This window comes from Neofelis nebulosa, chromosome 7 (assembly GCF_028018385.1).
Source record: "Neofelis nebulosa isolate mNeoNeb1 chromosome 7, mNeoNeb1.pri, whole genome shotgun sequence".
NCBI lineage: Eukaryota > Metazoa > Chordata > Mammalia > Carnivora > Felidae > Neofelis > Neofelis nebulosa.
Window position 1 is genome coordinate 101,732,829 of NC_080788.1, and position 27,041 is coordinate 101,759,869.

Sequence of the window (27,041 nt, forward strand, 5' to 3'; positions counted from 1 at the left end):
GTCTCAGTATTGGTGAACATGTCATTACTGGACCACACACATTATTTACACATGTTCATAGCGCTTAAAATTAAGTAACTCTAAACAAAATAGCACACTGGACACAATTCTAAAAACTAATAATTTCTACGCTTTAAATACTGAATGCTATAAGCCAGGGTGTATAACTACATGGAGAAATAAAACTACAATTACTGTACCTTGAGAACGCTTTCGCTTAAGACCTGCCGCATCTGTACTCTCCTTATATCCTCTCCATTTGAACAGAGAAGGGAGGGAGAAGGGAGGGAGGTGGTAGACAACTAAGAAAGCAAAAACACTGAGCTTCAAAGTAAATTTTAAATGAGGTTTGCCATTTTGCCTTTTTGTTGTATCAATTTTAAAAAATGAGTTGTATTTGACAAACATTATTCTAAATGATTTATTTATATAATTTCTCATTAAAAATCGGTAAAGCAAAACATTAGTTTAATAATGTTTATCAAATATATGCTCTACTTTTATTGCAAGAAAAAAGGCAAATGATACCTATCAGTTAAAGATAACTATGTCATCATATTGAATGTCTTTGCACACATAGAATAAAAATAGGTCATGGTATTTTTGTATGCATAAGGGATGTATAAGTCCCATCTTCACAATACTAAGGTTATTTACTCTCACCAAATTTGTGACTATGACATAGCTGACAGCTGATATGCAAATTAAGAAGGCAATAAATAACATTTTAAACATCAATGCAGTTTTCCTGAGAAAATATCACAGTATACATTCCACTAGATGCCTTCTATTACCGAAGTATATAATGGAAGCTTCCCACAGAAACAAAATATTCTTTTTGCAACTTTGTTCAAGTTGCTAAAAGAATTTTTAAAATGAAACTTTTGCCAAAATAAATCAAATTGGAAGCTGTACTTTTAAATGATTAGTTATAAAATAATGAAAGATTAGCAACACATAATGAAAAAAAAAGTCACCAGTAAAAATGTATGCTGTGACATCTAGTAAACATGAAACTGACAACATAAAGCCAGACATAGGCTTGATATTTGGCAAATCAGCAGAAAACCTTCAAGTCAACACTTTCCCTGTCAAACATTGCTAAAGTTACATATCCGTAGATTTTTTTAAAATAAAATAAGCAATTTATTCAAAATAAATTTTATTTAAAATAAGCAATTATTTAAAAATCCACTTGAAATGGAACTTTACAAATCAGTTCAATAAACCACAAGAACCTTTAGGACTTAGTTCAAATTTGTGTTCTCAAAAGCACTTACTTTTGCATCCTCACTCCCTTCTACATTAACATGACGCTCAAAGGTTAAATACTGTTCAAATATGAACATACTTAATTCCTGTTGTATGGTACTAGAAATATTTTTAAAAGTCTGTTAAATGTACACATGCAATATATTCAGAGATTTGTGCAATAAATGTAACAGAAATGCTTACAAGGCACTTAATAATTACAACCACATGTAATTAGATGGCTACAGACTAGGATTAAAAGCTGGAATGTAACATCAAGATTATAAAAACATTTCATTGTCACAGAGGGGGAGAAAATGACAACTGAAACAATTTTCTTCACTGAAAAAGTGTCTTCTCTCAGGCACCTTCTGGTCAGTTATTGAGGAGTAGATGTACCAGTTGCAGGAAACATTTTTAAACAAAAAATTCATTAAGAAAATGCTAACTATCAAAGTAGATCAAATTGACATAAATTTGAGACTTTAATAGTCAAAGAAACAAAATCTAGATTTTATATTTCCACTAGTAAAACTAACATGAACCAAATCCATATTTACTAGAAGAAAATTAAAAGAATAAAAAAAGTCATTAGCACAAAGTATGCTGTGACATTCTGTAAGCATGAAATAGCCAACATAAAGCCAGACATAGACTTGATATTTGGCAAATCAGCAGATAACCTTGAAGTCAACATTTTCCCTGTCAACTATTGCTAGTTACATACCAATACATTTTCCCACATTTAAAATAAGCAATTATTTAAAAATTTACTTGAAATACATATGGACCATTTGACTACATTTCAAAATTATGCAAACACTTTCAGAAAACTAGTCAAAATATAAAAAAGACAGGCTCTTCTTTCTGAAGGAACGATACAATTTAGGGATTAAAAAAAGACAAACATCCCAATATAACAAAAATAGAGAAGCACATTTATTTGAAATACTTTCACAAAATTAAATAGATATGGTTCTTTACCTTCCTCTCAAATTAAATTCTTATTTTCACTTGAAAGTCACTTGCTGTATCTGTCACAACATCCCATAGTATAGTTAGAAAGCTCAATTTTTTTCAACCCAAAGCACAGAATTAGGGGTACTATCATTAGTACAGTAGAGACAAAAACTAATTACTATCAATCCAAACGGGGATCACCACTAAATGAAATTCAAGTGCTAAAAAGCATTATTTAATTTTTCCCCGTAAAATAAAGTTTTAGTTAAGAATTCTTATGTTAGCAAAAATATGCATAAACTCAAAATGTTCACTTATTAAATGCTAACATTTAATTAAATGTATACTAAAGCCTACACAGCAATGAAAAAAATTTAAAGTACTTTAAAGCATTTCTAATAAGTTTTCTTACTAATCCACCTCTTAAAGAGATTTTCTTCATTATATAATTCTGAAAGCAACAGTATCAACAAAGGTGGTTGCTGATGACATACTGATCCTCAGAATAGAACAACTCAATGACTTTTCCCCTTCTAAAAGCTGTTAACCTATATAATCCCAACTTAAGGGGAAGCCGGTCTGCACATCTCAAACTTGCCAGCTATAATGAGAAAACTCATAGAAACCTTCTTGGACCTCGGAGAAACTAATTAGATAAACTTAAAAAACATAATAACTAAAAGCTAGAAGGTGGGAATCCTCTTAGTTGCCAGAGAGAGGAAAAGGAAAGCTGATTACAAAGGGTTAGCACTCCTCCAAGTCCTCTCACCTTTTTGACTTTTGCGATTCTACATTCACAGTTTGTGCAATTCTATATTCACTATATTCTTATCCAGTAACAGTGATAGGAATACACACTTTACATGCCAAATTGTTAAATGTTTTAAGTCCAGATCCACCAACACTTGTGATGTCAGAGCACCCCAAATCAGTTTGAATAGTAACTTAGCTACGACTTTATATTGAGAGGGTGGCTCTTGTAGACAGCATATAGTCAGGTTTTGCATTTCTAATCTAGCAATCTCTGCTTTTTAATTCAAGCATTAGTTCACTTATGTTTACTGTGATTACTGACATAAGTGAATTTAAGTCTACTATTTCCCATTTGTTTTCTTTGTTCCATCTGTATTTTGTTTCTTGTTTCTCCTTTCTTGATTTCTTTTGAATTAAATATTTTTTTTACTATTTTAATTACGCTACTGGAATTTTTAAAAAACTTTTTATTGTGGAATAATTTTATACTTACAGAAGAGGTGCAAAAATAGAACACAGAATTACCATATACTGGCTTCTCCTAAAGTTAGGCTAACTATAGTACAATTATCAAAACTAAGAAATTAATATTGGCACAACACTAGCAACTAAGATATAGACTTCATTCAGATTTCTCCAGTTTTTCTAATGTTCTTTTCTGTTCTAGGATCCAATCTAGGGTACCATGTTGCACTTCACTGTCGTGTTCCCTTAGTCTCCTCTAAACTGACAAATTCTTCAATCTTTCATAACTTTGATACTTAAAAAAATCATTATTGAGGTATAATTGACAAAAGCATAAGATATTTAAAGTGTACATCATGGCAAGTTGATATACTTACACATTGTGAAATGATACCCCTCATCTAGTTAATAGGACCCCCTAAACACTTTTGAAGAGCTCTGATCAGTTTGTTTTGTAGAATGTCCTTTAATTTGAGTTTATCAATGTTTTCTCATGACTGGATTGAGGTTATACACTTTTTGGCCAGAGTGAAGTACAGGACTACCCATTTACTTCAACCTTTTTAAAACTGATTATTGCTTGCATAGATAAATTATAAAGTTAGTGAAATACCAATCTAGCAGAATGTTTAAGAATTTTCAAAATTACTTATTTGCAGGCCTGATTTTATTTGTATAATCCATCCCCAGTGAAACTCTAGGCTACTAGGAGGTAGGGTGGGAAGATAATTTGTATTTTAATTTTCAAAGAAAACAAAATTTAGATTAAAGTATCTAAGTCACAAAAAGTGATTATATTTTTATAGGTTATCTTTATTTGTATGCTAAAAAAGTTATGCTAAACTTTCACCAATCTATTTAATTCAATCCTTACTTTGAGATTAGTAGGAAAATTAACAAGGAGAAAATATTAAAAAATCCAAGTTATTTGTAGCATCAGCTACCCTAACCAAAACACAGATAAGGTGAGAAAAAAAAGGAATTGCTGTTTTATTTTAACATTCTTCAAGGCAAAGGCTCTGTTTCTTAGAATTTTCACAGAGGAAGGGGAAAAAAGGAAAAAATTCCACAGAGCACTTAAGAGTTCCTAAATATACCATTTAAAAATGTTTTTATTATTAAATGGGACTTTTCCAGAAAGCCGTATTTGAAAAAACTCCACAGCATTGTGATTTCCAACTCTCTTTATTCTAAATCTTTTTGCAGAATATCTAATTCTGTATTCACAGTTTACTGTGTTATCTTTTACTTACACTTTGGAACTATTCTCATCTTTGGCTGTCTTCCCCAAAACTTCTTGAGGGTCAAAACCCTGTCTATTTCTTTCACAAAAGTGCCTAGCACAGTACTAACTGAACATAGAAATATTAAAAACCTCCTGAAAATATGAAGAGTCAAGGCTTTATCTTATGTACATGAGAAAATTTAGGTAGAAAAGATATTTTTACCCTAATTAATTAATGAAATAGGATATTTCAGAAGCTTGGAGGTAAGAAGCAAAGTAAAAGATTACAATATGTTTTTCCTTTGTAGATATGGCAAACTTGATTTATTTTTCCAATAATGGTGGCTTTTTGGACAGCAAATATTCTTTCCTTAAGACCAGTGATAATTTTTAAATGTACTACAAAATTTCCCATAATTTTCAAAGTCAAACATCACATCTTAATTCATAAATGTATGTTTTACATAAAACTGAACTAAAATGGCTATAAATTTATGAAAACAGTATATATAGTAAATTGAACTTAAAATCTTCGTTAATAACAAAACATGCTGAAGCTTTACCTATATGCCATAGCGTATTTTAAAAAACCAATTTTTCTTCTAATGAACCTTAAAGAATCATCATTTTGAAAGATCACAACACAAAAATGTTTAACAGTTTAAAAATTTTGTTATTACTAATTGGAATTTTACTACTCAATGTATATCTTTAAAGCTAGCAAAAAATACTGTTATAATATCCTAGATTGATACTCTAGAATCAACATACACAAAGACATACTAAAAATCTAATCATACAAATATACCATGTTCTTTATCAGACTTATTTAAATGATTGGCTCATAAAATTAGGGCACTTTGAAGGAAACTGAAGTATCCTGCTACACTTAACATTTTGGTAGGGAGTAGAAGTAAAAAGGACACACAGAATTCTAATTTTTATTGTAATAAAAACAAGATTCCAGGGGTGCCTGGGTGTCTCAGTTGGTTAATCATCCCTCTCTTGATTTCGGCTTAGGTCATGAACTCATTGTTCCTTAGATCAAGCCCTGTCTTGGGCTCCTCACTGAGACCACGGAACCTGCTTGGGATTCTCTCTTTCCCTTGCTCTCAGCCCCTCCCCCCATTCGCACATGCTCTCTCTCTCTCTCTCTCTCAAAACAAACACCCCAAGATTCCAAATAGATGGGTTCTAGAGATGAAAAAGAGCTGATAACTAACTTCCACAAGATGGGTTAGCAAGAGGAAAAAACTGTTTTGAATATAGTACAAAAAAGGGGAATCATCTACTTATATTTTTATTTTTTTTTATACTCATCCTTTTTCTCCTCTGAGCTCTTGGGTTTTTGTCCCTATACTAATAGTAAGGAATTTGGGTGGCTAAACTAAGTTTGTTAAGGTGAATTGCCATTTTTGAGGCAGGACTGAAGGAGAATTCACAGAAAGAAAAAAATCTAGAATTCGATCTTCTCCAATAGGAATTGTATTTTGGTAGTGGTGATGAGAAAGTACAAAATACTTCACTCACGAATATAAGATCATGGATATATAAAAATTGTTACTTGTGTTATAACCAGAGAAAGTATTGTTTTGACAGCACTCTGTGGGAATGCAGACAGAGCTCTGCTCTGTAGACACTGAGCTGCTCTTTACATATTGATATGTAAGAACCTTGAGCTTGAATTTTACAGTAAAATCAGGACAAATCTGACTCTACAGATTAGGAAAATGAGATACTTAAAATTCCAAGAGTATGGCATCTGGCACATAATAGATAACTACTATTATATATACTTGTTAGATTTAATTGCAAATTTATTCAGAAGCCACATCTTTCCTCAGTTATGTGGACTTTTAATCAACTATACAAAACTGGTATGTTAATTTGGCATAAATTAAACTAGACAGTTTCCTTGCTTGTGACAAGTGGTGTGTGTGTGTGTGTTCAGAGACAAAGAGTAGGAGAAAGAAAAAACTTGGGATGTTTGTTACTAATAAGAAAAAAAAAATAAGCCGATTTAAAGCTTATTGTTTTGCCATTAATTATGTCATGTAAACAATTATTTCCAACCACATTAATTTTTTCCAAGCTGCATTCTGTGAATTACTTGATCGATACTGAGTTTTCCTGCTTTAGAGATGTTTTACAAGGGGAAGGGGGAAAAAAAAAATCACTTAATTCATTAATTCACTAGATTCAATGGGGCTTGCCACGAAACCTCCAAAATAAAGGCAAGCATAGATGGAGAAACACTTTTTAGAAAAAAATAGTTAGAGAAATCTACAAATTCTAATCTACCTGTATTATACTCACCTGAATAGCTGATCCCACTGCCTGCAGTAAATGGAACAATAGAAGTATTTTTAACTTTACCACATATTTTAAATTTTACTCAAGATCAGATACATAATGAAACATGTCAATCTTGGCTATTATATACATATATACATACATATGCAAACATATCCAAACGCTGAATAAGGTAATATAAGGAGTAGACTGTTTCAAATTAAAAGTTGATATGGTTATCAATATGGAGACAGCTCAAAGATGCTTACAGAAAGGAAATTAAAATTGTTTTTTTTTTTAATTTCAAGAAAAGAACAAACATTAAAATATTAACAAAACTGCTCTTTTGATAGGACATTTTTTGTAGATTCAACTTTCATTAATAATTAAAACTACAGAAATGACTAATTCACAGAACATATTATAACAATTTGTACAATTATAGTTGTCATATTAGTGTCATGCCAGTGAACATACATATTAAGCAAAATAAAAATTGAGATGGTTCAGAAATTCATAGCAGCTTTAACTTCTAAAATAATCAAATATTTAGAATTATCAGAAATTTTATAAATTCTAATACTCATGAATTACCACGTCAAACTTAAGAACTACTCTAAACTTCATCAAGAACTTACTTAGTTTACAAAACATATTAAATATATTAATTGGTCTTACCATCTTTTCCATCTATGGATTTTGACACTTCAATATCAAAATTTTCCTGCATCTGCTGACCTCTAAAACAGCTGAGATGTTCTTGCTCAATTAAATTACTTTCTTCTTCTTCTAGAGGCTGCCAAGTGCCATCAATAAACCACTGTCCACGCATTACTGGTATTTTATCAGCCTCTGAAAAGAGAAATCACAGAAAGAGACATAGTAACTATAATTTTATATTTTCTTACTACCGTGGCAAAAACTGACTTTCTTGACCCAGAAGAATCATTTAAAGTTTTAAATTTTAGATTTCAAGCCACAGTATATATATATTTTTACAGTATATAATTTTATTTAATTGGGTATTATGCACAAAAATTATTTGGGCATTAGAAAGGTAGATGAGCAGTTATCTTTGTAACTGTGGCCCTGAGTAATCCAAATGAGTAGGCAAAGGGGTTAAGACAAGTTCATGTAAGACTCTGGTGACAGTTCTAATGTCTTAGAAAACACTGATGTATAAAGCAGTTCAGAAAGTGTGTGGGGTAGTAGTGTATTGTACTTTTTAGGGTTTCCTTGAAGGTTATGGACTTCCAGTTAGCATAGAGGAACAGCTGAAACATTTAATTATAGTAAATTCCTCACCCATTTTAGAAAAAAACTGAGTAGAAAATTTTCTTGAACCCCACATTTTTTTTGATTAAATACTGTTCCTAAAAGTCTAAAACTTTTAGTATTTATTCATTTTTTAAGAATAAACCACAATTGTCAGCTATGCTATCTTGAATCCTCTAAAATTTGTAAAAAATAAAGCAAAAATAAAATGGAAATGAAAAAACCTTAAAAATAAAAAGCAAAATAAAATGAACTTAATTATGTAGAGATATGGTTTAATCATACATAGAAAAATTATTTCAAGTGGATTTAAAACACAGTAATTTTTATATAAATAAACAAAAAGAACTGCAAATATATCTTAAGCTTTTTGTAGTAACTGCACTGTTATAATTGTTAATAATTGTAATAATACTGGTATTGTTGATTTGAAACTCTAGGTTAAAATGAATATATTAATTTTATTAAATATCATTAGGAAACAAGAAAAAAAGATACAAATACAAATATCAAAGAAATAAAAATTGTAATTTTAAATTTCAAGTAGGGGGCGGGGCACCTGGGTGGCTTAGTCAACTCCTGGTTTCAGCTCAGGTCACGATCTCACAGTTCGTGGGTTCAAGCCCCGCTGGGCTCCACACTGACAGTGCAGAGCCTGCCTGGCATTCTTTCTGTTTCCCTCTCTGCTCCTCCTCTGCGTTCTCGTTCTCTCTCTCTCTCTCCTCCCCCCCTCAAAATAAATAAACTTAAAAGTTTTTGATTTCAGTTAGAAATATCAGCATGAACTAAAATGATGTATTTTCTCTTTTAAAAATGCCTGTGGCACCTGCGTGACTCAGTTGGTTAAACAATCAACTCTTGATTTTGGCTCAGGTCATGATCTTGCTGCTCATGGGCTCAAGCCCTATTCAGGCTCCATACTGACAAGGTAGAGCCTGCTTAGGATTCTCTCTTTCCTCTCTCTCTGCTCTCCCCCCCCTCCCCCCCCACACACATGCACACAAGTGTGTGCACTCTCTCTCTTTCAGAATAAACTTAAAAAAAAACATTCTAAGCTTTGTACACTGAAAAGGCCTAGAAACACATCAACAGTTGAGCATTCCTGAAACAACGACCATGATCTCTGAATACCATTTCCCACCAAAAAAACCAAGATCCTTCAAGAAATGGCTAATTCTGGGTGTGAGACAGAAAATTTACCAGATGATCATGAAATATCTTATTGTATCAGACTTGTACTGCGATGTATTAAAAATGTAATATGGGTTTCTACTTCTTACATTATCCTATATTCTGCTATAGCAATTCTGTATGTAGGTGTTTACTGTGTTATTTGGTGCACAGATACTCAAAAATATTATAACTTCATTGTGATTACAGCTTTTAAAACTATAAAGTATATTCTGTTGTGTTTAATGACTTTTAATCTGGATCCTACTTTGTGGAGATTGAAACCCTTGCTTTCTTATTTTTTTCTATTTGCCTGTGACAGTTTTCCACATCCCTTCATTTTTAACTTTCTGAATCACTAGGTTTTAGATATGTCTCTTATAGACAGCACAGAATGGGTTTTGCTTTAGGAAGCCATTTGAAAATCTTTTTCTTCTAATAGATGATTAAGCCCATTTATATTTATTGATATGACTGATACATTTGAATTGTGTGTTATTTTATAATTAACATTTTATTATTCATACTTATTCTTTTTTCCCTATAGTTGTTATTATTGTTTCATTTTTATTTTATTTAATTTAATTTGTTTAAATTATTTTTAATATATGAAATTTATTGTCAAATTAGTTTCCATACAACACCCAGTGCTCATCCCAAAAGGTGCCCTCCTCAATACCCATCACCCACCCTCCCTTCCCTCCCACCCCCCATCAACCCTCAGTTTGTTCTCAGTTTTTAACAGTCTCTTATGCTTTGGTTCTCTCCCACTCTAACCTCTTTTTTTTTTTTTTCTTCCCCTCCCCCATGGGTTTCTGTTAAGTTTCTCAGGATCCACATAAGAGTGAAAACATATGGTATCTGTCTTTGTCAGTATGGCTTATTTCACTTAGCATCACACTCTCCAGTTCCATCCACGTTGCTACAAAAGGCCATATTCCATTCTTTCTCATTGCCACATAGTACTCCACTGTGTATATAAACCACAATTTCTTTATCCATTCATCAGTTGATGGACATTTAGGCTCTTTCCATAATTTGGCTATTGTTGAGAGTGCTGCTATAAACATTGGAGTACAAGTGCCCCTATGCATCAGTACTCCTGTATCCCTTGGGTAAATTCCTAGCAATGCTACTGCTGGGTCATAGGGTAGGTCTATTTTTAATTTTTTGAGGAACCTCCACACTGTTTTCCAGAGCGGCTGCATCAGTTTCCATTCCCACCAACAGTGCAAGAGGGTTCCCGTTTCTCCACATCCTCTCCAGCATCTATAGTCTCCTGATTTGTTCATTTTGGCCACTCTGACTGGCGTGAGGTGATATGAGTGTGGTTTTGATTTCTATTTCCCTGATGAGGAGTGACGTTGAGCATCTTTTCATGTGCCTGTTGGCCATCTGCATGTCTTCTTTAGAGAAGTGTCTATTCATGTTTTCTGCCCATTTCTTCACTGGGTTATTTGTTTTTCAGGTGTGGAGTTTGGTGAGCTCTTTATAGATTTTGGATACTAGCCCTTTGTCTGATATGTCATTTGCAAATATCTTTTCCCATTCCGTCGGTTGCCTTTTAGTTTTGTTGATTGTTTCCTTTGCTGTGCAGAAGCTTTTTATCTTCCTGATGTCCCAATAGTTCATTTTTGCTTTTAATTCCCTTGCCTTTGGGGATGTGTCAAGTAAGAAATTGCTACGGCTGAGGTTAGAGAGGTCTTTTCCTGCTTTGTCCTCTAGGGTTTTGATGGTTTCCTGTCTCACATTCAGGTCCTTTATCCATTTTGAGTTTATTTTTGTGAATGGTGTGAGAAGGTGGTCTAGTTTCAACCTTCTGCATGTTGCTGTCCAGTTCTCCCAGCACCATTTGTTAAAGAGAATGTCTTTTTTCCATTGGATATTCTTTCCTGCTTTGTCAAAGATTAGTTGGCCATACATTTGTGGGTCTAGTTCTGGGGTTTCTATTCTATTCCATTGGTCTATGTGTCTGTTTTTGTGCCAATACCATGCTGTCTTGATGATTACAGCTTTGTAGTAGAGGCTAAAGTCTGGGATTGTGATGCCTCCTGCTTTGGTCTTCTTCTTCAAAATTACTTTGGCTATTCGGGGCCTTTTGTGGTTCCCTATGAATTTTAGGATTGCTTGTTCTAGTTTCGAGAAGAATGCTGGTGCAATTTCGATTGGGATTTCATTGAATGTGTAGATAGCTTTGGGTAGTATTGACATTTGGACAATATTTATTCTTCCAACCCATAAGCATGGAATGTTTTTCCATTTCTATATGTCTTCTTCAATTTCCTTCATAAGCTTTCTATAGTTTTCAGCATACAGATCTTTTACATTTTTGGTTAGATTTATCCCTAAGTATTTTATGTTTCTTGGTGCAATTGTGAATGGGATCAATTTCTTTATTTGTCTTTCTGTTGCTTCATTATTAGTGTATAAGAATGCAACTGATTTCTGTACATTGATATTGTATCCTGCAACTTTGGTGAATTCATGTATCAGTTCTAGCAGACTTTTGGTGGAGTCTATCAGATTTTGCATGTGTAATATCATGTTATCTGCAAAAAGTGAAAGCTTAACTTCATCTTTGCCAATTTTGATGCCTTTGATTTCCTTTTGTTGTCTGATTGCGGATGCTAGAACTGCCAACACTATGTTAAACAACAGCGGTGAGAGTGGACATCCTGTCGTGTTCCTGATCTCAGGGAAAAAGCTCTCAGTTTTTCCCCATTGAGGATGATGTTAGCTGTGGGCTTTTCATAAATGGATTTTATGATGTTTAAGTATGTTTCTTCTATCCCGACTTTCTCAAGTGTTTTTATTAAGAAAGGATGCTGAATTTTGTCAAATGCTTTTTCTGCATCGATTGACAGGATCATATGGTTCTTATCTTTTCTTTTGTTAATGTAATGTATCACATTGATTGATTTGCGAATGTTGAACCAGCCCTGCATCCCAGGAATGAATCCTACTTGATCACGGTGAATAATTCTTTTTATATGTCGTTGAATTCGATTTGCTAGTATCTTATTGAGAACTTTTGCATCCATATTCATCAGGGATATTGGCCTGTAGTTCTTTTTTTTTTTACTGGGTCTCTGTCTGGTTTAGGAATCAAAGTAATACTGGCTTCAAAGAATGAGTCTGGAAGTTTTCTTTCCCTTTCTATTTTTTGGAATAGCTTGAGAAGGATAGGTATTATCTCTGCTTTAAACGTCTGGTAGAACTCCCCTGGGAAGCCATCTGGTCCTGGACTCTTATTTGTTGGGAGATTTTTGATAACTGATTCAATTTCTTCGCTGGTTATGGGTCTGTTCAAGCTTTCTATTTCCTCCTGATTGAGTTTTGGAAGAGTGTGGGTGTTTAGGAATTTGTCCATTTCTTCCAGGTTGTCCAGTTTGTTGGCATATAATTTTTCATAGTATTCCCTGATAATTGCTGTATTTCTGAGGGATTGGTTGTAATAATTCCATTTTCATTCATGATTTTATCTATTTGGGTCATCTCCCTTTTCTTTTTGAGAAGCCTGGCTAGAGGCTTCTCAAAATTTATCAATTTTGTTTAATTTTTCAAAAAACCAACTCTTGGTTTTGTTGATCTGCTCTACAGCTTTTTTAGATTCTATATTTATTTCTGCTCTGATCTTTATTATTTCTCTTCTTCTGCTGGGTTTAGGCTGTCTTTGCTATTCTGCTTCTATTTCTTTCAGGTGTGCTGTTAGATTTGGTATTTGGGATTTTTCTTGTTTCTTGAGATAGGCCAGGATTGCAATGTATTTTCCTCTCAGGACTGCCTTCGTTGCATCCCAAAGCATTTGGATTGTTGTATTTTCATTTTCATTTGTTTCCATATATTGTTTAATTTCTTCTCTAATTGACTGGTGGACCCATTCTTTCTTTAGTAGGATGTTCTTTAACCTCCATGCTTTTGGAGGTTTTCCAGACTTTTTCCTGTGGTTGATTTCAAGCTTCATAGCATTGTGGCCTGATAGTATGCATGGTATGATCTCAATTCTTGTATACTAATGAAGGGCTGTTTTGTGACCCAGTATGTGATCTATCTTGGAGAATGTTGCATGTGTATTTGAGAAGAAAGTATATTCTGTTGCTTTGGGATGCAGAGTTCTAAATATATCTATCAAGTCCATCTGATCCAATGCATCATTCAGGGCCCTTGTTTCTTTATTGACCGTGTGTCCAGATGATCTACCCAATGCTTTAAGTGGAGTATTAAAGTCCCCTGCAATTACCACATTCTTATCAATAAGGTGGCTTATGTTTGTGAGTAATTGTTTTATATATTTGGGGACTCCTGTATTTGGCGCATAGACATTTATAATTGTTAGCTCTTCCTGACGGATAGACCCTGTAATTATTATATAATGCCCTCCTTCATCTCTTGTTACAGCCTTTAATTTAAAGTCAAGTTTGTCTGATATAAGTATGGCTACTCCAGCTTTCTTTTGACTTCCAGTAGCATGATCGATAGTTCTCCATCCCCTCACTTGCAACCTGAAGGTGTCCTCAGGTCTAAAGTGAGTCTCTTGTAGACTGCAAATAGATGGGTCTTGTTTTTTTATCCATTCTGATACCCTATGTCTTTCGGTTGGAGCATTTAGTCCATTTACATTCAGTGTTATTATAGAAAGATACGGGTTTAGAGTCATTGTGATGTCTGTATGTTTCATGCTTGTAGTGATGTCTCTGGTACTTTGTCTCACAGGATCCCCCTTAGGATCTCTTGTAGGGCTGGTTTAGTGGTGATGAATTCCTTCAGTTTTTGTTTGGGAAGACCTTTATCTCTCCTTCTATTCTAAATGACAGACTTGCTGGACAAAGGATTCTCGGCTGCATATTTTTTTTCTGTTCATCACATTGAAGATCTCCTGCCATTCCTTTCTGGCCTGCCAAGTTTCAGTAGAGAGATCTGTCAGGAGTCTTATCGGTCTCCCTTTATATGTTAAGAGCACGTTTATCCCTCGCTGCTTTCAGAATTTTTTCTCTTTCCTTGTATTTTGCCAGTTTCACTATATGTCGTGCAGAAGATCGATTCAAGTTACGTCTGAAGGGAGTTCTCTGTGCCTCTCAGGTTTCAGTGCCTTTTTCCTTCCCCAGATCAGGGAAGTTCTCAGCTATTATTTCTTCAAGTACACCTTCAGCACTTTTCCTTCTCTCTTCCTCCTCTGGAATACCAATTATGCATAGATTATTTCTCTTTAGTGCATCACTTAGTTCTCTAATTTTCCCCTCATACTCCTGGATTTTTTTTATGTCTCTTTTTCTCAGCTTCTTTTTCCATAATTTTATCTTCTAGTTCACCTATTCTCTCCTCTGCCTCTTCAATCCGAGCTGTGGTCGCCTCCATTTTATTTTGCAGCTCATTAATAGCATTTTTTAGCTCCTCCTGACTGTTCCTTAGTCCCTTGATCTCTGTAGCAAGAGATTCTTTGCTGTCCTCTATACTGTTTTCAAGCCCAGTGATTAATTTTATGACTATTATTCTAAATTCACTTTCTGTTATATTGTTTAAATTATTTTTGATCAGTTCGTTAGCTGTTGTTATTTCCTGGACGTTTTTCTGAGGGGAATTCTTCCGTTTCATCATTTTGGATAGTCCCCAGAGTGGTGTGGGACTGTGGGGCACTTCCCCTGTGCTGTCTTGAATAACTTGCGTTGGTGGGCGGGGCCACAGTCAGACCTGATGTCTGCCCCCAGCCCACCTCTGCGGCCACAGTCAGACTGGTGTGTGCCTTCTCTTCCCCTCTCCCAGGGGCGGGATTCACTGTGGGGTGGCGTGGCCCATCTGGGCTACTTGCACACTGCCAGGCTTGTGGTGCTGGGGATCTGGTGTATTAGCTGGGGAGGATGGGCAAGGTGCTCAGGGGCGGGAGGGGTAGGCTCAGCTCGCTTTTTCTTCGGTGATCCACTTTGGGAGGGGCCCTGTGGCAACGGGAGGGAGTCAGACCTGCTGGAGGGATGGATCCGCAGAAGCACAGCGTTCGGTGTTTGTGCGGTGCAAGTAAGTTCCCCGGCAGGAACTGGTTCCCTTTGGAATTTTGGCTGGGGGATGGGCGAGGGAGATGGCGCTGGCGAGCGCCTTTGTTCCCCGCCAAGCTGAGCTCTGTCGTCCGGGGGCTCAGCAACTCTCCCTCCCTTTGTCCTCCAGCCTTCCCGCTTTCTGAGCAGAGCTGTTAACTTATGACCTCCCAGACGCTAAGTCGCGCTTGCTGTGGGAACACAGTCCGTCCGGCCCCTCCGCTTTTGCCAGCCAGACTCGGGGGCTCCGCTTGGCCGGCGAGCCGCCCCTCCACCTCGGCTCCCTCCCGCCAGTCCGTGGAGTGCGCACCGTCTCGCCGCCCTTCCTACCCTCTTCCGTGGGCCTCTCGTCTGCGCTTGGCTCCGGAGACTCCGTTCTGCTAATCCTCTGGTGGTTTTCTGGGTTATTCAGGCAGGTGTGGGTGGAATCTAAGTGATCAGCAGGACGCGGTGAGCCCAGCGTCCTCCTACGGCTCTGGTTTTTGTTTTTTTTTTTAAAGGTTTCTTTCGGTATTTAGGAAGATTTACACTTTTTGTTCTAATTGTTACCTTCATACACTGCATGTGTGTTTATGTGTACGTGTGTATTTTAGGGAATCTTAAATCTGTTTTCTTATTTAACCTTTACCATCTGGTTTGTCCATTTTAAATGGTATCTTAGAATCGCCACTTAATATTTATACAATAGGGAATGATCTTATTCTATCTTCCCTTTCTCTCTTCACTCATTTTTAGTTTTATTCTTTTTAATTTGTCAGAATATACAACACTCACACCCATGTCCCCACCACTGTTTTAGTTCTGGATCTACAATTAAATATATTAAATTCTAAGAACTTCCTAACCTTTTTCATGTTCAAAACTGTTTATCACTCTGATACTTGAAGGACAGGATAACTAGCTTGAACTTTGTTTCCTGGAGTTTTCAAAACTCAAGGAAATTCTTTCATGTTCAAAACTGTTTATCTGTCACTATCATGTTTGTAAATTCTTTCATGTTCAAAACTGTTTATCTATCACTCTGATACTTGAAGGACAGGATTACTAGCTTGAACTTTGTTTCCTTGAGTTTAATGTTTTTGTATTTTTGAGAGAGAGAGAGAGAGAGAGAGAGAGAGATAAAGAGAGAGAGAGAGAGAGAGACCCCGAGCAGGGTAGGGGCAGAGAGAAAGGGAGACAGAGAATCTGAAACAGGCAGGCTCTGAGCTATGAGCACAGAGACTGACACAGGGCTTGAACTCCAGAAGAGCAAGATCATGACCTGAGCCGAGGTCAGAGGCTTCACTGACTGAGCCACCCAGGCACCCCTCCTTGAGTTTTTAAAAATGGGATCCTACTGGTAGTTTTCCTTGGTATATTGTTCTTGAGAAGTCTGATGTGAGCCTAATTTATTATTAGTAGTAGTAAAGTCATCTCCTGCTCACTCTTTACCCCAGAGGGCAAAAAAAAAAAAAAAAAAAAAAAAAAGAATTCTTTGAAGTCTAATATTTTCCCTAGTCTTTAAAATCTAAAATCTAATAAAATCTAATCTGACTCAGAGTTCATTGTTCTGAATCAATCTGTCCAAGGTGGGTCCTTTTAGTGTGTAGATTTCAGTTTTTCTCTTACTTCTGAAAAGTTGCCTTGAATTATGGCTTAATCGTTAGTTGTGTTCCATTGATTTCTCTTCTGCAGGGTCTCTAATTATAAATATGTTGGGTCTCCCTTTGTCTACATTGCATTTCATACACTTTCTTTCTCAAGCTTTTTACTTCTTTCTGCATCTCATTTTCATTATTTTTCTTGTTTTCTTTCCTTTTATCAATGCCTCTTCCATCAATACCCCTATTAGTATGTCCTCAAGTTTGTTTATTTTTTATTTGCTTGGGGTATTTTAATAGTTTCCCAAAACTTCCAGGGAAGATCGTGAAGTAAGAGGATCCTAAGCTCACCTCATCTCATGCATACAGAGAGATAACATCCACATCAGTATAAGTAACCCAGAAAACAACCTGAAGACTGGCAGAGCAGACTCTACAGCTAATTGTAGGGAAGAGTCTACATCAAAGATGTGGTTGGCAACCAAAATAACTGGGAGACTGTCTGTAGGAGGAAGTGATGCCACAGGCACAAAAACAGAAAGGAGAAGATGCCTCATTAGGCATCTGAGGTATGGGAGACCTGTACTGGGAAGAAGAAAACCCTCGTAACATATGGCTTTGAAAACCACAGGGTCTTAGCATTCGAGTTCTTACAATCAGTGAGGCTTAAAAACTGGAATTCTAAAAATCAGTGGGCTTTGCTCCGGGAGAGCATGAGAGAAACTGAGTCCCTGCCCTAAAAGAGAGAGTATAAGAAAGAACCCAACTTAGACATAGACTAGAAGCAGCAGTTTGAAAAACACCTGGGGAAGATTCATTTACGAATCTCAGAATGTATGCTGGAATGGCAGGGATTTTTAGGAGACTTCTTTAAGAACAAAAAAGCTAGAGAGCACAATTTCCTCCCCCCTCCCCACAGCCTAGATACAGGAAACACTGGGGGAACCACTAGAAACACTCCCCAACTAGCCTGTTAACAGAGTGCTCTCCTGTGGACTTGCCCTCCCCTCCCCCGCTCCAACAGGCCCTAAGCAGAAGTCAAAGCAGTGCCACAAGTGTGGCAGTGTGCAAATGTGCAAGCAGCCCCAGCAGGGGCAGCACCACTCCATAGTAACTCCTGCCCCACACAGAGTGGAAGACAACCACGCACACCAGTCCTACTGCAACCCCAGCAGTGGGTAGAGGTCAGACATGGTCTGACTGTAGATTCCACCCACCAACAAAAGCTTCTCAGAGGACAACACAGAGATAGCACCCTGCAGTTTAGTGATACTGCATCTCTGACAAACACCTAGTCTGACTCAAGGTAGCCTCGGACTGGCCCATTAACAACACAGGGACTGAACCCTATCTGCAATAGGCAAAGAGAGCCATTTCAGAAGACTGGACTAAAGGCACATGTGGCTCAACCACAACAGTAGGGCACACGCAACATACTCAGGAGACACCCCTGGAGTGAACAGGGGACACTGCAGGGCATTATGGGACTCGTCTTCATAAGGTCACTATTTTCAAAAGCAGGAGACATAGCTGGCTTACCTAACACACAAAAACAGAGTTAGTCAAAATGAGGAGACAAAAGACTATGTTCCAAATAAAAGAACAGGACAAAAAACAGCAAAAGAGCTAAATGAAGTAGAGATAAGTAATATGCCTGCTAGAGAATTTAAGGTAATCGTCATAAAGATACTCACTGGACTTCTGATAAGGGTGGAGGACTCCAGTGAGAACCTCAACAAAGAGAAAAACATAAAAAAGAACTAGTGAAAGATGAACTCAATTAACTGAAATCCAGAATACACTGGAGAGAATAAACAATACACTAGAGGAAGCAGATGGATCAGTGACTTGGAGGACAGGGTAATGAAAAACAATCAAGACACATAGTAATTAAATGGCAAAAAGTAGTGATAGAGAATTTTATAAGCAGTAAGAGAAAACAGTAACATACAAGGGAAATCCTATAAGGCTATCAGCTGATTTTTTTTGGCAAAAACATTGCAGGCCAGAAGGGAATGGCACAATATATTCAAAGTATGGAAAGAAAAAACCCTACACCTAAGAATACTCTATCCAGCAAAGGTAACATTCAGAAGAGAAGGAGAGATAAAGAATGTTCCAGACAAACAAGAGTTAAAGGAATTCATCACCACTAAACCAGCCTTATAAGAAATGTTAAAGGGGACTCTTTGGAAAGGAAAGACCATAAGTAAGAGTAAGAATAGTAGGAAGCATAAAAGCAGTAAAATTAAATATATCTATAAAAATCAGTCAAGGGTTTCACAAAATAAAAGGATGCAAAGTATGACACCATATACCTAAAACATGGGAGGGGGTGAAGAGTAAAAATGTAGTGCTTTTAGAATGGGTACAAATTTTAGGGGCAATCTACTTAATATAGATTGCTATATGCATAAGATGTTATACATAAATCTAATGGTAACTACCAATCAAAAACCAGTTATAGATAGACAAAACATGAAGAAAAAGAACCTAGGTATATTACTAAAGAAAACCAGCAAATTGTGAGAGAAAAGAACAAGAAAGGAACAGAGAACTATAAAAACAACCATAAAACCAGTAACAAAATGGCAATTCAGGGGCGCCTGGGTGGCTGGCTCAGTCGATTGAACATTCGACTTCGGCTCAGGTTATGATCTCAAGGTTCATGAATTTAAGCCCCACATCGGGCTCTGTGCTGTCAGCTGGGAGACTGGAGCCTGCTTCAGATTCTGTGTCACTTTCTCTCTGCCCCTTCCCTGCTCCTGCTCTCTCTCAAAAACAAACATTAAAAATATTAAAACAAAATGGCAATATGTATATACCATCAACAATTACTTTGAATGTAAATGTACTAAATGCTCCAATAAGACACTGGGTGATGGAATGGATAAAAAAGCAATACTCATCTATATGCTGCCTACAAGAACCTCTTTTCAGACCTAAAGACACATGCAGACTGAAAGTGAACTGATAGAAATGCATTTATCATGCAAATACAAGTGAAAAAAAAAAACAACTGGGTAGCAATACTTACAATCAGACAAAATAGACTTTAAAACAAAGACTGACAAGAGTCAAAGAAGGACACTAAATAATCATAAAAGGAACAATCCAACAATGTGTAACAACTGTAAATATTTATGTACTCAGCATGGGAGGACCCAAATAGATAAAGCAGCTAATAACAAACATAATAGAAGTAACTGATAGTAATACAATAATAGTGGGAGATTTTAACACCCCACTTACATCAATGGATAGATCATCCAAACAGAAAAGCAACAAGGAAATAGTGGCTTTGGATGACACATTGGATCAGGTGGATCTAACAAGTTATATGCATAACATTCTATGAAAAAACAGCAGAATACACATTCTTTTCCAGTGCATGGGGAACATTCTCCAGAATAGATCACATGTTAGGAGACAAAACAAGTTTCAAAAAATTCAGAAAGACTGAAATCATACATCTTTTCTGACTACAACATTAAAAAAACTAGAAATCACAAGAAGAGATCTGGAAAGAACACAAATACATACATGCAGGTTAAATAACATGATACTAAGACAATGGGTGGGTCAACCAAGAAACCAAAGAGAAAATCAAAAAAACACATGGAGGGAAATGATAATGAAAACACAATGGTCCCAAACCTCTGGGATGCAGCAAAAGCTGTACTAAGAGGGAAGTTCATAGCAATACAAATCTACCTCAAGAAGAAAAATCTCAAATAAGCAACTTAACCTTTCATCTAAAGGAGCTAGAAAAAGGACAACAAACAAAACCCAAAACCAGTAGAAGGAAGGAAGGAAATAATAAGAATTAAAGCAGAAATAAAATAGAAACTAAAACAAAACAAACCCCCCCCCAAAACAAAACACACAAATAAACCCCCCCCCCAAAACAAAAACAACAAAAACAGATCAATGAAACCAGGAGCTGGTTGTTTAAAAGAGAAATAAAATTGATAAACTTTTAGCCAGACTTAAAAAAAAAAAGACTCAAACAAAATCAGAAATGAAAGAGAAATAACAACCAAAACCATAGAAATACAAAAGATTATAAGAGAATATTATGAAAAATATGCCAACAAATTGGGCAACCAATCTGGCTTAGTTTCTTTCTTTTTTTTTTTTAAATATATGAAATTTATTGTCAAATTGGTTTCCATACAACACCCAGTGCTCATCCCAAAAGATGCCCTCCTCAATACCCATCACCCCCCCTCCCCTCCCTCCCACTCCCCCATCAACTCTCAGTTTGTTCTCAGTTTTTAACAGTCTCTTATGCTTTGGCTCTCTCCCACTCTAACCTCTTTTTTTTTTTTTTTTTCCCTTTCCCTCCCCCATGGGTTTCTGTTAAGTTTCTCAGGATCCACATAAGAATGAAAACATATGGTATCTGTCTTTCTCTGTATGGCTTATTTCACTTAGCATCACACTCTCCAGTTCCATCCACGTTGCTACAAAGGGCCATATTTCATTCTTTCTCATTGCCACGTAGTACTCCATTGTGTATATAAACCACAATTTCTTTATCCATTCATCAGTTGATGGACATTTAGGCTCTTTCCATAATTTGGCTATTGTTGAGAGTGCTGCTATAAACATTGGGGTACAAGTGCCCCTATGCATCAGTACTCCTGTATCCCTTGGGTAAATTCCTAGCAGTGCTATTGCTGGGTCATAGGGTAGGTCTATTTTTAATTTTTTGAGGAACCTCCACACTATTTTCCAGAGCGGCTGCATCAGTTTCCGTTCCCACCAACAGTGCAAGAGGGTTCCCGTTTCTCCACATCCTCTCCAGCATCTATAGTCTCCTGATTTGTTCATTTTGGCCACTCTGACTGGCGTGAGGTGATATGAGTGTGGTTTTGATTTGTATTTCCCTGATGAGGAGTGATGTTGAGCATCTTTTCATGTGCCTGTTGGCCATCCGTATGTCTTCTTTAGAGAAGTGTCTATTCATGTTTTCTGCCCATTTCGTCACTGGGTTATTTGTTTTTCAGGTGTGGAGTTTGGTGAGCTCTTTATAGATTTTGGATACTAGCCCTTTGTCCGATATGTCATTTGCAAATATCTTTTCCCATTCCGTCGGTTGCCTTTTAGTTTTGTTGGTTGTTTCCTTTGCTGTGCAGAAGCTTTTTATCTTCCTGATGTCCCAATAATTCATTTTTGCTTTTAATTCCCTTGCCTTTGGGGATGTGTCAAGTAAGAAATTGCTACGGCTGAGGTTAGAGAGGTCTTTTCCTGCTTTGTCCTCTAGGGTTTTGATGGTTTCCTGTCTCACATTCAGGTCCTTTATCCATTTTGAGTTTATTTTTGTGAATGGTGTGAGAAAGTGGTCTAGTTTCAACCTTCTGCATGTTGCTGTCCAGTTCTCCCAGCACCATTTGTTAAAGAGACTGTCTTTTTTCCATTGGATATTCTTTCCTGCTTTGTCAAAGATTAGTTGGCCATACATTTGTGGGTCTAGTTCTGAGGTTTCTATTCTATTCCATTGGTCTATGTTTCTGTTTTTGTTCTGGCTTAGTTTCTAGAAGCATAAACCCTCCCAAAACAGAATCAGGAACAGACTGATTACTAAGCAGTGAAATTGAATCAGTATTCAAAAAAACTCCCAATAAACAAAAGTCCAGGACCAGATAGCTTCACAGGTGAATTCTAACAAACACTTAAAGAAGAATTAATATATGTTTTTCTCAAATTATTCCAAAAAATAGAAGAGGAAGGAAAGCTTCCAAATTTATTGTGAGGCCAGATTACCCTGATACCAAAACCAGATAAAATGTCTTTTGTAAAGACACTACAAAAAAAAGAGAACTACAGGCCAATATCTGTGATGAACATAGATGCAAAAATATTCAACAAAAAATCAGTAAACTATATTAAAAATATATTAAAAAATCATTCACCACAATCAAGTGTATTTACTCCCAAGATGCAAGATCGGTTCAATATTTATGAATCAGTCAATATGATACATCACATCAATAAGAGAAAAGATAAAAACCATACGATTATTTCAATAGATGCAGAAAAAGAACTTGACAAAGCACAAGATCCATTCATGATAAAAACCCTCAACAAACTAGGTTTAGGGAAACATATGTCAACATAATAAAGGCTATATACGAAAAATCCACAGCTAACATCATACTTGACGGTGAAAACTGAGGGCTTTACCCCTAAGATCAGGAACAAGACAAGAATGTCCCCTTTCTCCACTGTCATTCAATGTAGCACTGGAAGTCCTAGCCACAGCAGATAAGAAAAAGAAGTAAAAGGCATCCAAACTGGTGATGAAGAAGCAAAACATTCATTATCTGCATGTGACTTAACACTACATATACATAACCCTAAGGACTCCACAAAAAAACTATCAGAACTGATAAATGAATTTAGTAAGGTGACAGGATACAAAATCCACATATAGAAATCCAATGCATTTCTATACACTAATAATGAAGTGGCAGAAAGAGAAAGTAATAAAACAATCTCATTTACAATTGCTCCAAAAATAATAAAAACCTAGGAATAAACTTAACCGTGGAGGTGAAAGACCTGTACTCTGAAAACTATAAAACACTGATGAAAGAAATTAAATATGACACAAATAAATGAAAAGAGATTCCATGGTCATGGAATGGGAGGACAAATATTGTTAAAATATCCCTACGACCTGAAGCAATCTACAGATTTAATGATATTTCTATCAAAATACCAACAGCATTTTTTACAGAACTAGAACAAATCATCCTCAAATTTTTATGAAACCACAATAACCGAATAGCCAAAGCAATGTTGGAAAGGAAGAACAAAACTGGTGTTAACACAATCCCAGATTTCAAGATATAATAAAAGCTGTAGTAATCAAAACAGTACGATACTGGCAAAAAATTAACACATACATAGGTGAATAGAACAGAATAGAAAGACCAGAAATAAACCCATGATTATATTGTCAATTAATCTATGGCAAAAGAGGCAAGAATATGCAATGGGAGAAAGTCTCTTCAACAAATGGTGTTGGAAAAACTGGGCAGCTACACGCAAAAGAATAAAAGTGGACCACTCTTTTACACTATGCACAAAAATAAAACTCAGAATGGATTAAAGATCTAAATATGAGACCCGAAACCATAAAAATCCTAGCAGAGAGCACAGGTAGTAATTTCTCTGACATTGGTTTTTCTATGTACATCTCCTAAGGCAAGGGAAAGGAAAGTAAAAACAAACTATTGGGACTATACCAAAATAAAAGGCTTCTGCACAGCAAAGGAAACAATCAACAAAACAAAAGACAACCTACCGAATGGGAGAAGATATTTGCAAATGGTATATCTGATAAGGGGTTAGTATCTATACTAATCTATAAAGAACTTACAACTCAACACCAAAAAACCAAATAATCTAATTAAAAAATGAGCAGAGGACATGAACAGACATTTCTCCTAAGACATACAGATGACCAACAGACATATGAAAAGATGCTTGACATCACTAACCAGTAGGGAAATGCAATCAAAACCACCAGCCAGAATGGCTAAAATAAAAGATGCAAGAAACAACAAATGCTGGCGAAGATGCAGAGAAAAATGAACCCCCATGTACTGTTGGTAGGAATGAAAACTGGTACAACTACTGTGGAGAACAGGATGGAGGTTCCTCAAAAAATTAAAAATAGAATTCCCATATGATCCCATAATTCCACTACTGGGGACTTAGCCAAAGAATAAGAAAACACAACCTTGAAAAGATACATGCAGCCCTGTATTTATTGTAGCATTTTTTTTTTTTTTTTTTACAATAGGCAAGTTATGGAAGCAATCCAAGTGCACTGGTGATAGATAAATGGATAAAGACATCACACACACACACTGGAATATTAGCCATAAAAAGGAATGAAATCTTGCCATTTGCAACAATATGGATAGATATGTGAGCATAACGCTAAGTGAAATAAGAGAAAAACAAATACCATATGATTTCACTCACATGTGGAATGTTAAGAAACAAAACAATGGAACACAGGAAAAAAGAGACAAACTGAAAAACAAGACTCTTCAATACAGAGAACGGATGGATACCAAAGGGGAAGTGGGTGGGGGTATGGGTGAAAGAGGTGAATAGGATTAAGGGTATACTTACTGTGATGAGCTCTGAGTATTGTACAGAACTGTTGAATCATTATACACCAGAAACTAATATAACATTACAGGGTACATTAAGGGTGGTGGTGGGTGAGTGGGTATTGAACCTGTGTGTCTCGTTTCTCTTTAATCTCTATAGTACCCTTATTTTCTCCTTACATCGTCCTTTCCTCTCACTGTGATGGCTCCAAGGGGCACCATCCTTTATCTCTCCCAGAGCAATGTTTCTCTGATGCTGCTTGTGGCCTCTCTCTTTCACACACCTTCGCGATAGCTACTGCTATGAATTCCTAAGTCCCAGGCCTGTGTTTGTATCTCCTCAGCTGTGTGGGGGATGTTTTCTTTCTGAAGGTCATTTTGCTTGTACTTCATTATAAACCTCTGATTCCTTTCTTCTCTCTTCACTATCTCTTAAGCCTCTCCTTGCCCTACTCTCCAGACTCAGAGGTTTGTAGCAGTGACAGAACTATTGTAACTTGTTGTTTCTTTCCATACAAGTAATTTAAAATTCGTGGTATTATCTATGTTATACTAATGCTGAAGGTGTGAGTTATACATGGGTTATGCGTATGTGTGTGTGTGTATGTGTGTGTGTTCCTTTTCAATCTTATGGCTTTTGGGGAGGATGTGTGGATTTACATATGGACAGCTGTCATGATCTTCCAGACCCAAAAGCTCATCTCATTTAATCCTTATAGTAATCTTAAAAGATAACTGTAATTACCCCAGTTTTACAAATGAGTAAGCAGAGTCTTAGTGAAACTAAAAACTTGCCCAAAGGCACATAGCTAAATATGAGAACCAAGATTCCCACCAGACTTTGACTCCAAAATTCATCTAAGCTCTTTCTACTATACAACACAACCTTCTCAAATAAGAAAAATCCCTTTTCAGCCCTCTCCCCAAGAATTACAGGCTATTTAGTTGTGTTGGTAATTTGAAAATAAGTAATTTGGGAGATTTTATATTGACAGCCTATTATGAGACCTACAAACCAGAGCCAACCATGCCTCCCCATAAAAATAACAGAAGTAAAAAAGCAGAGTGAAAAACAGTAAAACAAGTTTATAGCAAACATCTGCCATCCTAACTCTTTTCCTCTCTGTAGCCTAATAAATCTAAACCTGTATTCTATTGATAGATGTTTTGGGGGTTTTACCCAAGCTCTAAAAACTACCAGTATGCTATCAAATACTGTATCATCTTTCTGATTCAGGCCTCTGTCTTGAACTTCAGACCCAAATATTCAAGTGCCAACTAAACATCTCCTAGTAGACGGATCAACATAAAGTGATGGAACACACTAGGTTCCTCATGGAAAACAAAGGGAACACAAACTTGTTCCTCAACATGTATTCCCTATTATAGCAAATGGTGTGCTGACAGTTTTCAGCTGGTCAGCCAAGCCAGAACTCTGGGAGTCATCCAAGATGACTCTTCCTCAAGTGCTTTTTATAAATGGACATTAATCACCATTTATTGTATCTCCTAAATCACCCTCAAATTCATCCCATATTCATCGGGCCCACAGTCTAAGTCCATACTCTTATCATTTCTACTCATTTTAGGAACTTCCTATCTAAACGTAGTATCCCTAGCTTCACCTCTCATCACCACTACCAAAAGACTGCTCACAAGCACGTGTATAGGTTATACACACACATATACATTCACAAATTCTGCTAACTTACTCTCTTCTTTTTAGAAACTCAATCCATCTTTTACAGAGTTGCCAGAGAACTTTTCTAAAATACCACAAATCATATTATTCCAATGCTTAAATTCTTTAATGGCTCCTCACTGCCTACCAAATGAATTCTGAGCTTCTTAGAACAACTTATAAACTCATGATCTTTCCTTGTCTATCTCCTCACATACCTGATGCTAC

At 36.2% G+C, this 27,041-nt stretch overlaps 1 protein-coding gene across 10 annotated transcripts in view; it reads right to left on the bottom strand.

Annotated features, from left to right (window-relative positions):
• The window catches only part of DDHD1 (DDHD domain containing 1), a 113,587-nt gene that overhangs the window by 53,919 nt on the left and 32,627 nt on the right, over positions 1-27,041 (bottom strand). For 3 of the 10 annotated variants that reach the window (XM_058739081.1, XM_058739084.1, XM_058739080.1), the window contains 3 exons: positions 7,625-7,798; positions 6,971-6,991; positions 201-302 (listed from right to left, as the gene is read on the bottom strand). In XM_058739081.1, the coding sequence (XP_058595064.1) occupies positions 201-302; positions 6,971-6,991; positions 7,625-7,798 (297 nt within the window). The remainder of the gene's footprint in view (positions 1-200; positions 303-6,970; positions 6,992-7,624; positions 7,799-27,041) is intronic. The other 7 variants (XM_058739086.1, XM_058739090.1, XM_058739087.1 and 4 more) reach the window with 3 other exon arrangements.